General features: G+C 38.1%; 1 protein-coding gene across 3 annotated transcripts; it reads right to left on the bottom strand.

Annotated features, from left to right (window-relative positions):
• Window positions 1–30: 30 nt before the first annotated feature.
• Window positions 31–13,213, bottom strand: znf362a (zinc finger protein 362a). Of its 3 annotated transcripts, none has more exons than XM_058632840.1 (9): window positions 12,988–13,213; window positions 8,845–8,908; window positions 8,000–8,201; window positions 5,838–5,963; window positions 3,305–3,629; window positions 2,981–3,205; window positions 1,795–1,873; window positions 1,508–1,666; window positions 31–1,424 (listed from the first exon to the last, which is right to left on the bottom strand). In XM_058632840.1, exons 2-9 carry the CDS (start codon window positions 8,905–8,907, stop codon window positions 1,305–1,307), a joined length of 1,299 nt encoding a protein of 432 aa, XP_058488823.1. In that variant the 5' UTR covers window position 8,908; window positions 12,988–13,213; the 3' UTR covers window positions 31–1,304. The 3 variants fall into 3 exon arrangements, with proteins under 3 accessions (XP_058488823.1, XP_058488822.1, XP_058488821.1); XM_058632839.1 differs by having other exon boundaries at window positions 8,000–8,207; XM_058632838.1 differs by having other exon boundaries at window positions 8,000–8,240.
• Between the last annotated feature and the right edge of the window lie 2,190 nt (window positions 13,214–15,403).

The following is a 15,403-nucleotide window of genomic DNA, read 5'->3' on the forward strand; positions in this document are numbered from 1 at the left end:
CTTATCACACAAACATCTTACACCGACATCTGTAATTACAGAAATATTTATTATAAACGGGCTGACAGTTAATATAGATTATTTACAGTGTCAATCATGCGATGATAACGTGGCAAATGCAAGATGGCAAAACGACTACGTGGATCCTAGAGTTTGAACAAAGTTAAGGCTTAAACGCATATAAAATGGCAAAAGTGTTCGTCCGGAAAACAACAGAAAAAGAAAAAATATGCAAACGGAAGGCGAAGCTTCCGTTACACCTGACTGAAAACCAAACAGAGGGATCATCTTTCTAACATGTTGTCGTGTAACTTTTCAGTTTTTCCATTTATTTATCTGTGAACATGACAAAATGCTGTGGTGGTGGTGTACTGGGCATAAAAGAGTTTTGACTAATGTTTCCTAAATGTTTCCTTTAACCTACGTCAATTTGTGAAAGCAAAATCTGAAAATCACATATTTGTAGTGCGTTTTTTTTAAATTGCCACTGGAGAAAGATTTTTTTTAACTGTGCCTATGATTTTGAGTATCGTTAACTCGGCCATGTTAAATTTAATATTTTCATAACACTGCAATATATATATATATATATATATATATATATCTATATATATCTATATATATACATATACATATATGTATATGTATATATATATATATAGTCATTCAACTTATATACATACATATATGTATATGTATATGTATATACATATAAATATGTATATGTATATATATAAGTTGCATGACTAGAGTGAGATTGTTAACTGGTGGTCTAGGTGTTGATTATGGCCACATACAGTAAACGGTGAAATATTGCAAACATTGAGATAAAAAGTGGCACAATACTGCATACAGTACGAGAATACACATCATCTAAGCATTCACCTTTATGTTCAGTTGGCCACGTGGCTAAAGGAAGACTTTGTCTGATGCGAATACTTATTGGTTTTTCAAAAAGGCTTGAGTAAAGAAAATAAAGGACCATATAAAAAAGACTTATGTAACACACAAAGTTAAAAAAGATTTTCCATGTAGCTGCCTAGGGCAAAACCTTTTCTTTTCTTTCTTTTTTTTTGTCATATAGAAAAAGACATTTTTTTTTTGGCCTGTCATTTTTAGGCCTGAAAGTGCTGAGAAATCATCTTTGGATGTCTCCGATAATACTATCTGGTCAGCAAGAGAAGAAAGGAGGTCGCGCTCCTCTTCACAACGATCTGGCACATTTTTGGAACCTATTTACGGATTGAAGTCCTTCTGAAGGAATGCTGAGATATCGCGTCTCCGACGAGAGACGAGTGAGGAGATCAGATGAGGGAGATCCGTATAGGGAGGGACGGGGACTCTGTCCTGTGCTGAGGCGAGTGGTGCGACATCACGTGTTCCACCACTGCATGCTTCGCCAGGTGCTTGATAAGGTACGTCTCCTGGGGGAAGCAAAACCAGAGGGAAACTATTATTTGAGGCCACACTGCTGCAGTGAATCCAGAGCTCAGATTGTCCAACTCACTGAGGTGTATGCCCTGCCACACATGCTGCAACAGTACGCCTTGGCGTTTTTGATGGCGTGGACAGACAGGTGGATTTGCAGTGAGGCAGAGTCTGAATAGGCACGGTAACAGTTGGAGCATTTGAATTGTTTGTCTTTGTTGTGCTGCCTCTGGTGAGACTTGGGAAAAACGAGAGAGAGAGACAACAAAGTTAGGTTCTACTTTCTGCAGCTTATGAAAGACACCGCTTCACAATCGCACTATGGTGGTAAAACATGGTTGGAGGAGGAGACAGTTCATGTTTTACCTGCAGATTAGAGAGCTGACTAAAAGCTTTTTCACATCCTGGATGGGCGCATTTGTACGGTCGGTCCCCCGTGTGGATTCTGAAATGTGACACAAACAATATCCCACTGGAGATTTAAAACAACACTGTAAAATGTATTTTCTGCACCAAAGTCTTCCCTAAACGTTTTTAAAATCCCAAAGGCTGCAATGTATCTGCTCTATTGTTCAGAACTCAGATTGTTACATGAGCTGAAACGATGAATCAATTATTAATCGACTACTAAATTAACTATTTTGATAATCGAATAATCGGTTTGAAGCTTTTTACATGATTAAAACAAGTTTTCCGATTGTTTAAGCTTCTTAAATGGGAATATTTTCTTAATTTCTTTGCTCTGGGTAACAACAAAATCATTAAAAGTCAATCATTTTGCAACCACTGATTAATTAAGAAAATAAACGACAGATTAATCGATTATGAAAATAATCGTTAGTTGCAGCTCTAATAAATTTCACATATCCTTACGTTCACATCCATGCATTAGTTGATATTCGGATTCTTGTTTTAACTCTTAAACACAATTCAAAACCATTGCATAAATCACATCACAACACCTTAAACTAAATATTTCAGCCCGAGTTTAACATGTTTAACAATGACAACATAGGGGACTTTACGCTGTAACTACACCGCGTCATCAATCATCTGGACGTCATCGGTGGTTATCAGGAAAAATAGTGCATGCAACCTGTAGGAGCCAATATTGACTTACTGTAGTTTGGAGTTACTTAAATGATTAATGCAGGATTACATGTTGCAGTGTACAATGGGAACAGTTACCCGTGGGTCTTAGGCGCTCTCAACAGGAAGGCATGTGTTGATGTTAACAGTGAATAGTTCAATATACTGTAAACTAGTAAGTTTGCAGTGATCATGTAATTCCCCGGCTCGCAACGTGTGTGTTAGAAAGGTTTTTTTTTGACCGTTATGTAACTGTTAAAGTTATAAATCCTCACCTACAAGAATATTTTCATGTGTATTTGAAGCTTGGATATTATACGTGGATGGAATATAACATAACCTCATATCACATCATTTTTTTAACCAAAGAAGCAACAGAATAAACTTCATGAAACATAACAATGCCCCTAAAACCCCAAACTCCACTGTCAGAAACACGATGCAATGAGTTCAAAGGTCACACCTCGTGTGCTGCTGCAGGTGGGAGAGCTGGCGAAAACATTTCTCACAGTAGGAGCAGCGATAAGGTTTGATGCCCAGGTGTATGCGCAGGTGCTGGGCCAGGTAGGACGCATTTGCAAACGACTTGGTGCAGTGAGGGCACTTGTGAGCCTTGGCCTCTGTGTGTGTTTTCGAATGAATCTGCATGTCCGACTTGGAGAAGAAAGTCAGAGGACACATTTTACACCTGCGTCGAGGAGACACAGAGACAAGAAGAGTTAATGCCGCCGCTACGCAACAAGAGAAGTGACACAGCAGACACAGACGCTACATTAACCTTATTCACCTGTAGGTCTTTCCCTCTTTGGCAGTGATAACACAGGACTGGTCATTGCCTGAGGCTAGGATTGGATATGGCACCACCAACAGCGACGAGCCGTTCTCTGCTTTGATCTTCTTACGGCCCCGTTCCTCCTTCGGAGGAGGCCCGAGGAGTCCCACAAGCCCCTCGCAGTTTTTCCCCAGCTCCATCCCGTGGCCACCGGCTAACCCTGAGATGAGGTGATGGGTCGGAGCTCCGCCCAGCCGACTGTGGCAGCTCGAGGTGGGCGTGCTGGGGGTGATGATCTCTGAGGTGTTGAGGTTGCCTGTTCTGGATGCCAGTGCCACACCTGTTTGGAGCAAAAGAGGAGAGTAAGTAATCTACTGTGAAATAAATGACCACTAAGGTTTTATGTTCAAAATCAGCAGGTAAAAAAAAATAATAATGAATAAAGGTCATACAATAACAGAGGATATACATTAATATTTAATTAAAATATGATCATTGTTTAGAGGCTGAAAAACTAGCACCTTTTTTACCCTGTGTTGTATTTCACTGTTTTATTTGCATCTTTTGTTTTATTTTAAAGTTAAAACAGGGTTCTAACCTCTTGACTCAAGCCTTTTCCTATTTTATTCCACCATGTGTTGTATTATACTGTTTTATTTGCATCTCTTTTCCAATCCAATGCAATCCACTTTATTTATATAGCACAAGTTTAAACAAACACAAGGTTTCCAAAGTGCTGTACAAAGAATAAAACAGGGATAAAATAAATAAATACATTTAAATAATATGCATGTGTACACATAAAACAAATACAGTCACATAAAAACACATACATTTAATTTTCTTTTCCTTTTATTGTGAAGCACGTTGCGCTGCATACGTTGTATGAAAGGTACTATACAAATAAAGTTTATCATTAATTTTATTATTATTGTTATTATTATTACTATTAGAGGAAGTTGTACATTACTCAAGAGTAAGTAAATATCTAATGAAAGGCTTCAACTGTCGAAACAATAAACTGCAGCGAGTTGCCCTTTACATCCACATGTGTCATATAATATACATGTAGTGTAAGACAACGACTGAACAATTTGGAAAAATAACTCCCATTTTTTCATTTGTGGTCTATTTAAGTCAATCTTCATTAAAAACTCAGATGAAGCATTAACTCACAACAAACCATCAAAAATCAAAAGCGTTTGGAATGTGATACAAGGTTGAGAATGATATAAATTGTTTCTATAATACTGTAAATGTATTAAACTTTTAAATAAGCATAGAACAGTCAAATAAAATAAAACAATTAAATTCATTCAGTCAGTGTAGACTGCATTTTTTTTTTTTTTTATCATAGCTAATAGTAGCTAATATGACAACCCAAAATCATAACATGTCTAGTCACTTTGTCACTGGCACAAAGGCATAAAAACTGCAAAAGCAAGGAATATTTTAAAGGAATTATTTTTTATTATAATAATAATAATAATAATAATTGTTATTATTATAATAATAATAATAATAATAATAATAATAATATTTATAAGAAATCCTTGAAACAAAATATGTCTACAAAGACAATCAGTTCCAATCTGCAGCAGTTTAAAACTCAGCTGAGTGTTAACCTGGACCTGACTGATCTAAACCTTTCAGTAAAACACTGTCAATGCAGAGTGTAAATGTATCTGAGCTATTAGTTTACACTGAAACGAACAATATAAACCTGATTAAGAAAATCGAACTGGGTATGAAACTTCAGCTGTGTTTTGTGGCACCGCCTGGGTATCAAAAATCCTCATCTATCCAAAGTGTTATCATTTGATATTACATTTCAGCACCTAAGGGGTTAATCTTATCTGCGTCAGTGAGCCAATGAGCATGCAGCATGCTGCGTGACTGAGATCTAACTGTGCCCGTGATTGGTCGTCTCAAAGGCATCCAGGAAGTTATGACCAGATGGAGATGGAGCTCCTTCTGACGTGTGTAATTTACTATTTTGTGAAAAAAAGCCTCAACAAAATTGGCATAAAAAAAAGAAGCAGCATTCAGGAATCAGGATGCAAAACCAAACTTTAACACTGTATTGAATATTTTTATTTACATGTTCTCCTTGTAGGTGCATAAATATAAACAACCGGTTTGACACGATATCCAGAAGCCACTGGAAATGATATGGTGATTATTAAGTATATACAGAGGCTATAAGAATGTGCAGTACAGAGTGTCTTATATTCTTCTTCTTTTTCAGCACATTTCGAATTAAATTTGTGAAATTTGGTAATGTGTCATAGTACAAAGTTCACTTGGCTTGTTTTTATACAAAAAAAGACTTTATGTCACTACTAAAAATGTTATTTAAAATGAATCATAACTTTGACTCAAGATAACATAAGAAGACAGAAAAAACACATTATTTTTTAAAGCCTAAATATGTGACCTATAAACACCCCCCCCCAGGATGTCCATATAAGGAGTTGTGTATTATTCCCACATTAATTTACCGAGGTGCAGCACTAACGGTTAAAAAAGACATGATCTCCGTGGTTACCTGAGACGTGGTTTGTCCGCGAAGGATGATCAATGAGTTGGCGCAGATGCCAGTCTTCCCATAATCCTCTGGCCTTTACAGCGGCCTTATCATCAAGATTCAAGTTTACGTCCCCAAAAATGCGACCTGACAAAGATATAACAAAAAGGAAAGAAAAAGAAGACGATATTAAGATACTTAAACATTTATTTAAATAGCGTACACCACTATCTCATGCAAAAAAGACTCATAAATCATATCCAGTACGTCAGACAACATGAGCAGCGCTGAGATTTCCCTTTGTTTTTCTCACACAGACATGAACAAAGCATCAGAGACAAGAGCTTTTTCAATGTTATTAAATTGAATATTCATAAACAAAACATTTCTCGGCAAATTACATCTCCTGTCACATCAGCAGATTATCTGACACTGCAGCACAGATGCTGCTAAACTCGCTTTTAAATATTATCCACCACTAAAATGGAACAACAGAGGTTAGACACATGAAGAATTCAATTCAAACATATTCCCGTTCTGTCTTCATTTATCTAGTTTTGCTATGTTTTATTGATTTATTCTATGTCTTTGCTGTTTTTCTTTAAAATGTAATGTAATGTCTTAACAGAATAGAATATATGTTGAGAAGTGCATGAGGAAATATGTAAACAAGACATGTACTTAGATACAGAGGTTTGGTTTATGCATTTCAGTTATGTATTAGGTGTATTTCAGTCTTCTGGTTTGCCAGATGAGGTCAACAATATCCTGAATAGCCACTAGGGTGCGCCTCTGCTGTTCGTTTGTCAGTTTGAATGAAAATCAATGGACAATGAACCTACTTCTTTACACTTTAATGACAGTTAACATTGTCCTGAGGAGTTTATGGTCTCAATAGCAAGTTTAAGGTCTTCTTCAACAGAACATGATGCATCCATCCATCCATCCATCCATTCATCCATCCATCCATCCATCTTCTACCACTTTATCCTCCACATGAGGGTCACAGGGGGAGCTGCGCCAATTTCAACAACCATCCACTTTCACTCTCACACCTATGGTCAATTTAAAGTGTCCAATTTAGGACGTGATGTCAATTTTGTAAATTATGTTCCTATTTAAAGAAGAAATAGGACCAATGAGACCAGTAGGACCTGGTTGCAGGTAGAGTTGTCACGATACCAAAATGAGTAACCACGATACTATACCAGACAAAGTATCACGGTTCTGGGTAGTATCGCGATACTGCAGCCTTTTTTGATTATTATTATTTTTATGAACTGCAATGTATTTGTACAAGTTATAAATACTTATTAATTACTTATAATGTTGTTTGGTGCATGATAAACATATAACATATTTTTATATATATATATATATATATATATATATATATATATATATATATATATATATATATATTCATATATATATATATATAGATATATATATATAAAATCATTCAGTTTCCTTTGCACATTAATTCATGTTTAACTAATATAAATAATCAACTTAGGATAACAAATCCACTGTCTTTTAAAAAAATCTATTTGACAATAACGCTTCTTTTCCAACATAATAAACCATAGAAAACAAAATACAATAAACAGGAACTGATTCTGAAAACTATATGTTTATGCCTTTTCTATGTGCTTTATACTTTGACATCCTTCCTCCTCTTCATTCCTCAGCCTGTACACGGAGCATATAGCCTAATATTAGCCAATACTAACCTGCTATTCGACATATAAATGTGGGTGACGACACTGCAGGTGTTTTATGAGGTTGGACGTGTTCCCTCCCTTGGCTCCTATAGCTTGGTGGCAGCGCCTGCACAGTGGACAGCCATCGTCTATTGCTTTACCGTCTGTGCCTTGTTTAAAGCCAAAATAGTTCCAAATGCGACTTTTGGAGTAGAGAGTAGGAGAGTAGAGGCGGCCGCAATGTAGCAAAAACTGGCAAAGACAGTAGTATAGTAGTCCATGGTAGTATCGTCGTGTAGAATTTCTAGTATAGTAGGAACCGTTACGATTTAGCACCGTGGGGTACCGTGGGTATCGTGCAACTCTAGTTGCAGGTGTCTTCTGTGAACTTTGGAGTTGCAAATCATGGATACTGACAACCTAATACTGCAGTAATAATAATAAACATGACTCGTGTTGAATAGAAAATGGTGAGTTTACCTGTGACTGAGCTGGAGGTGGGCCGGGCGTGCAGGGCGATATCAGGCTGAGACGAGCTGTGGCTGTGCAGAACCTGCATCTGCTGGGCTTTGGTCATTCCCTGCTGGCCACTCTCTACCTGACTGGGAGGAGCCAGTAAGGGCTGTTGGGAGGGGGCTGAGGCAGCGGAGAGATGCGGCGGTCGGATCTTCTCCGCCATCAGCTGCTCCTTGATTTTATTGATCAAGACTAGGTTATCCAGCTGACAGCCAGGAAACAACATTTGTGACAAGAGAACAGCCACGGTCAGTTCAGTCAGTGTCAGGTTAGTGTGACACCATGGTTCCCTCTAATGGCCGACAAATGACATGTTCCACACCAGTGGTCCCCAATCGTTCACTGCTACTGGCCCTTTTAATCTGTTTAAGGGACTTTTTTGTACCCGAAGCTTGAAAAAGTATTAATTTGTGATGAATATTTGATTAAAAAACCTCCGTCAAGGCCCCTCACTGCCACTCAAATACACTGAAAAGGTGACCAGCGATCCAGATCTAAATCCAAATCTATTTTGAATGTACTTTAATAATCTTGTGACTTACTGATGAATAAGGAAATATAACATGTAATATTTTAATTTAGCTCACAGAGAGATGATGAGCAAAAAATGGTAAACTAGTCCTACAATGATTTTATATATATATATATATATATATATATATATGTATATATATATGTATATATACATATATATGTGTATATATATATATATATATATATATATATATATATATATATATATATATATACACATACACAATACATTAATTTGTATTTAGAAATAAGTGTGGATACTTTGATTCACTCACCTGACCAGTCATCGCAGGAGGTGGAGGCCAAAAGTAGGGATTATTAAAGCGAGATTCAGCCATCCTGGAATACAGACAAAAAGGTAATGGTAGTTACTGTAGATAATCTTGTGTGTCAAAAAAAACAACAACAAAGAAAGAACAGAAAACTAATTTTCCTGGCATCGTTCATCCTAACAGGGGTAAGAAAATGAGTGTCAAAGCAGCAGCTGACTGTTTGATGCAATGACTTGAGATAACTTGTCCCAGTCTTGTGATCGAGTGTTTTCTACGCCGTCCCTTATTAGTTCTTGTCCTGCAAAAAGAAACCTTGTGTCCTCATACTTTCACAAAACAAAACGTCAGAGATAACGGAGAGGATGTTTTCTGAGGTGACACCGTGAGTGATGTCAGTATGGATTTTTTATTTTAGGATGTTTAAGTGAGAGTCTGACAGCTTATTTAAAGGGGGGGACTACTCTTGAAAAATGATCCTCTGTCTGTCTCGTCCTTGACACGAGGGCTAGTGAGCAAGAAAGAGTTTATGGGCAAACAGGAGCAACTTTACAGTCTCCATTCAGAGTCCAGTGTGACCTGGATGGCATGGTCAGTTAAAAAACTAAGATCAGAGATTCTAAAGAACTCAAATATACAGGAGGTGTCATAAATAGAATAGAATAGAATAGAATAGAATAGAATAGAATAGCCTTTATTGTCATTGTACTGTGTGGGTACAACGGAAAAGTGTAATGGCGTGTTTCCACCGGCTCGCCTCGGCACGGCACACTCTGGCGAGGTTCCAAGCGAGCTAAGCAGGTACTATGCGTGATGTCACCAGACTGCCGGCCATTGATTGGTCAGAGTGCCGTCACAGGAAGAGACGTGCGGGCACAAGAATCAAGCCGAACTGTAGATCAGTTAAAAAGACTTAATACAAAAAAATGGGAAATGTCTAAAATCTCAAAGTCTGGTGTATTTAGCGAGCGGCATCACAAACCCTGCCGCTGTGTTTCAGTCCAGTGACTGTGTCAGGTGGAGTTTTAATTTAACTGATTCTAATGATTCAGTTACACTGAAAACAACTGCTTTACAAGTCACTAGTCACTCGTTTGTGTGTGTGTGAGTGTGTGTGTGTGTGTGTCGCATGTAAAACAAAGTCACCGCAGTGATGATGATGACTCCGCCCACGTTGAGTAGGTACTTTTTTGTAGTGGAAAGCCGACCTAAACCGTGCCGTGCCGTTTGAAAATGAAACCTTGACGCCACATGACGATGCATAGTTTTAAGATTTCCACACGAGTTAGCCGTTCTAATAAAGGCTTATTTTCCACTTTAACTTAACTGGTTTTAAAATATTTTGCCGTGTATACATCACCCATAGAATCTATATTAAAATTGCAGTTGAAAAAAAACACATTTCAAGTCAGAAGACTATGCCCACAGAGAGAGAGAGAGAGAGAGGCCATTACATTTTAAGGCTGAACTGCTCGCTTGCTGTTGGGATCTGAAGACCTTTCTTTCCATAGCTTCCCTCTTTGACTCTGTATGAAGTCTTTTTTTGAACATTGCATGCTTTGGCATACTCCGCCATTCCGAGGTCTGTTTGGCTTAGCGGAGGCATAACACACTCCACATCTCCACGCCAAGAAAAACAAAAGTGATACGTCCAGGGGTACGAGCGTACAGTAAACCCCACAAAATAGTTCTCTAATGATGCCAGTGGGGGGGGGGGGATCAGTTTCACTTCCTGCAGGTTTTGTGCCTCCTGGGAGCCAAGGTCAGGGGTCCGACTGCTGCTGGGACATCACTGTGTCACATGCCGATATGTCGCACTTCCCTGGCAAAACATTTAAACCTCTTGTACCAGAGGTTTTGGTTTTTCACATGAGCTTAAATATTTCATCAAATCGGTTGTCTGGAAGCCACACCCACTACCTTTTCCAGAGCAAAGAACATTATGAAACACTCCTCGAGGGCTGCAACGGTGCACAAAATGTCAAAAAAATGTTGATCGATTTTTTCAAACGTGGAAAAGATCATGTTCTCAAATTCACAAACCAAAAAAAACCATTTGGTTTTAATGATTTCTTTGTTACACGGAGCAAAGAAACCAGAAAAATATTCACATTTTCTGCGTTCAGAAAAATGACTCAGATCAATACACACTCACACACACACACACAGTGACTCAGTATTTTCAAATCTACCCTCGCGTTTGTTTACTTTCATGTTGCAGTTTTATGATTATCATCATTGCCATGAATGAATGTTAATTTATCGACGATTTATCTGATTTTTGTCGGCACGCGTGCTAAACTTTTGTGTTGTAATCATTTATTGCGGACTGAGAGAGAGAGAGAGAGAGAGACGAAAAAGACACTTCCATATTTGTTTATCACCTGCTTATCTGTTTATATAAATAGAAGAACTGTCATAATTTATAAGCTGATTACAATTACTCAATTCATCTAAGTAGAATCATGCATATGTAAATTACTGGTAAATAAAAGGGGCAGAAGCCACAGAATGTCTGGTGTTTTCTTTGTACCTGAAGGAATACATAATGAATCATTCATCAATAATCCAAAAGTGCATAAAAAGACAACCTCTATGGAAATGACTTGTAATCTGTCACTTAAAGCTTAAAAACAGTGTTTGACAACTTCATTGGACAAAAATTAACTTCACATTTAAAACCAGGGACTTGATAACTTGATGGAATTCTCTCGAGTGTTACCAGTGGATTAATTCTGGATTATAACCATGACTTCATTTTACACGCGACACACACAAACGAGTGACTTGTAAAGCAGTTGTTTTCGATGTAACTGAATCATTGGAGTCAGTTAATTAAAAATATTTGTTCTCCGTCTGACAATTTTCCTTTTTTAAAAAAAATATAATAAATAAATGAACTATACTACTATGACTAATTTAATTCTGTGCTGTTCATTCATCAAAATTATTATTAATACATGTTTGCAGTCAGATGGGAGCGACTTTTTATTAACCATTTACCAGCGGTATCGATACCAATATCGATACCGATATCAAAAACTCGAGTATCTACCGATACCGATATCAGTCATTTTAGACCATTTATGAACATATGAAGCTGTTAACAAGATATTTCTCCAACTGTGTGACAAATATGGTTTTCCCAAAAAGGAGAAGCAAACAGCTCAAACATGACTCAGCTAAAATGCTTTTGCCGATTGTCATTTACATTTTCACAGTCGGCGCATAGTGAAATATGCCATATATGTACCATTTTTGGATTCTACATTATTATCAGTCCAATATCCGATCCAGTGATTTTGACCAGTATCAGATACAGATTCCCATCCATACTATTTTACAATATCAGCATTAAAATGGCATCAGGGTAAAATGTTCTAATTGTGAAAGAGGCCTCCTGTACTCCATCTTTAAAACAAAAGTTGGCATTAAGTTTCCACTCCACGGTTGTTCCTGAATTATCCCTCATTGTTTAAAAGCAGCAGATGTTGCACAGCAGCTGTAAATGAGATGGATCTCGTGCGCATGCAGCGCCTGCCTCGCGCCTGCACGTCCGCCGCCTCTCCCACATTCTCAGACAGTTTATTAAAAAATTTTCAGACAAAAGGGAAACAAAAATGGCAGCCCTGTCTTATTTTTATAAGCAGTGGGACGCCATATTCTGCAGATCCGAATATTAGAAGCAGATAAGTCGCGGGGGGAAAGAGGACGGGACTCGTTGACGCGTTCGCGAAGCGCGTAGATGTGACATGTTTGCATTAAGCCCACGGATGATTGTTTACTTTGATTTGCAGGTTTGAATAGCCCGGCTAGAGGAGGAGGAGAGGGGAGAGAAAGAAAAAAAACGCCTGACACTTCCTACAACAATCACCATGCCTTTGCCGATCGCTGTGCAGCCGCCGCGTTAATAACACGGACGCGTAATGGACGCTTTTATTCGATCGACACGAGCGAGAAACACACGCAGATGTGTCTTCATCATCTCTGCGCCACAAACGCTTTTTTTTTTTTTCTCTCTTTTTTTAATTGCAACTTTTGCACGACTTAAACACAAACGCCGTGGACAACGACAGAAGCCGAACAGCAGCCGAGCGAGTGCGAGGGAAAGAGCAGATAAAGAAGAGGCGTGTGGAGGAAAACACGTACCTGAGCCAGTGAGAGAGAGAGAAAGAGAAGCAGCAGCAGCAGGGATATTTTATTTAGGATTAGTCTCCTCTTTCTGCCTTGCTCCCTGTCGGACTTCAAGCCTTCCGGGTCGCCTGCTGTTCACTTCTGGGTGCTGCAGGCGAGGAATTGTTCAGCACAACAACACCGAGACGATTTTTTTTCCCCCTCTTAAAACCCCATTTTTCATGGCTTTTAATTTCAACCAACGCCGCGTTCGTCTGTGCGCTGCAGAGCGGAAACGAACACGACTGAGAGGAGACTGTAAATGTTGCAGGGAAGTTACACATGGAGTGTTTCAGGGTGCACGTGTCTCACAGCTGCTCTTTCACTGTGTGATTCCACCTTTCTGTCATCGCTCACTACAGACTCACACATTAACAGATCATCAGTGATAAGTTGACCCCCAGCTCTTTTGCCCTCTGACCCCACGTTAAAAGACACTTGTTTCTTTTCCTAATAGTTTTTGTGCTGCAAAAATTGCAACCCACGGCCAAGAGGATAGGAATTGGGATCATAGTCGGAAAGGTCACGGGTTCAATCCCAAGGCACCCTGTGCCCAGGTTGTGTGTGTGTGTGTGTTCACTACTGCTGTTGTAATAAAGAATGGGTTAAATGCAGAGGTCAAACTCACTCTCACTAATTGGTGTGTGTGTGTGTGTTTCTTGCCAAATTCAAGTTTTTAGTACAGTAAACAATTTCCCGCCACGATTATTCCGATCCATCGCGATGACTGAAAAGAATGTCTCTCTGCACAACGGGGGTCAGAAACATCGCACACAGGACACATTTCATTTAATAAAATCATAATACATCACGAGGAATGATCAAGCTGCTCATTGGGGCCAGGGCTGCAATGATTATTTGATTAATCGTCCACTATTTTGATAATTAGTAGTTTATCAAGCTTTTCTGTGGCCCTGCACTTACTTTCAAGTGATCAAGAAAACTGGGATGTTTTGTGAGTGTGTGCGGTTATATTAATGACATTTTTTAATGTGTTAAACTCAATATTTAATTGAATATAATCGTGTCTAGTGTTTTAAATACAATTGTCTACATGTTATTATAAACAATTCTATTGTATTTCTGTCTTGGTTTTTTTTGCGTGAACTATATATCAAAACAAACACTTTTACTTTGAAAGGGTGAGCAACATCATCCTGGATATTTTAAATGTAGAGTATCATGATGATGGATTATCAGGATATAATTTTAAATTCAGTTTAGTTAATTTTGACTGTTTTCTTTTTTACTTTGACCCCCGTCATGACCAGCCTAGAAGTTCACTGGCCTTATGGACTAAACAAGTAATTGTTTAATAGAGAAAATATCTATCTATCTCTCTATCTCTCTATCTATCTATCTGTCTATCTATCTACATACATTATCTATCTATCTATCTATCTATCTACATACATTATCTATCTATCTATCTATCTATCTATCTATCTACATACATTATCTATCTATCTATCTATCTATCTACATACATTATCTATCTATCTATCTATCTATCTACATACATTATCTATCTATCTATCTATCTATCTATCTATCTATCTATCAATCTATCTATCTATCTATCTATCTATCTATCAATCTATCTACATACATTATCTATCTATCTATCTATCTATCTATCTATCTATCTACATACATTATCTATCTATCTATCTATCTACATACATTATCTATCTATCTATCTATCTGTCTACATACATACAGACGTGTACAGTAAATATGAGGTGTAATAATCCTCTCAGTAGATGCTGGTGTGTTGTGTGCTGAGCTCAGCAGCAGATGGCACTGCTGCTGCCCCAGCTGAAAACATGGTGGACTGGGCCTTTAAACCCGACTGCAAGCCCTCACTGTAAAACCAGACAACCGGAAGTGCATTGTGTTTAAAAATGTTAACACAGTGGACACAAGGGATGGAACAATATACAACAGTGTTGTATATATGTTGTGCAGTGCAATAAATAGTTGATCATGGGAATTTCTGTTATAGTTATACAGTCATGAATCCAGGATATTTCACATCTTGTTATCCAGCTGAGGTACCACAAGGGGGAGCCTGCATTCTTCCAGTCATCACCGGCCCTCGAGATATATAATGATCTAATTTAATTAAAGAATCTCTGCTCTACTTATCATGGCTTATCTTAAAAGTGTTAAAACTGCTGACATTGCGACTCATCCACTTATTGCCACACACCTGCTCAGCTTATATTTAAAGTGAGTTATCGGGTGCAGTAGTATCGGAGTACTTTTACAAATATGAGTGCCAGAGGGTAGCACCATGACCCCATACTGATCTCTGGTGTGGGCAGGAGTGATGCACTGTACTTCGTATCGGTGCATCCTTAACCACAATAATGTCATGAATGTTCATATC

This window comes from Solea solea, chromosome 6, assembly GCF_958295425.1.
Source record: "Solea solea chromosome 6, fSolSol10.1, whole genome shotgun sequence".
Lineage (NCBI taxonomy): Eukaryota > Metazoa > Chordata > Actinopteri > Pleuronectiformes > Soleidae > Solea > Solea solea.

Bases quoted from the DNA above. Each gene is read 5' to 3' on its own strand.
- znf362a (XM_058632838.1), bottom strand. From the start codon at position 8,907: ATGGCTGAATCTCGCTTTAATAATCCCTACTTTTGGCCTCCACCTCCT. The intron at 8,241-8,844 runs GTGAGTGAATCA...CCTGGCTGTCAG, and splicing joins CTCCTGCGATGACTGGTCAG to CTGGATAACCTAGTCTTGAT. The intron at 3,630-5,837 runs GTAACCACGGAG...TGCTCCAAACAG, and splicing joins GCGGACAAACCACGTCTCAG to GTGTGGCACTGGCATCCAGA.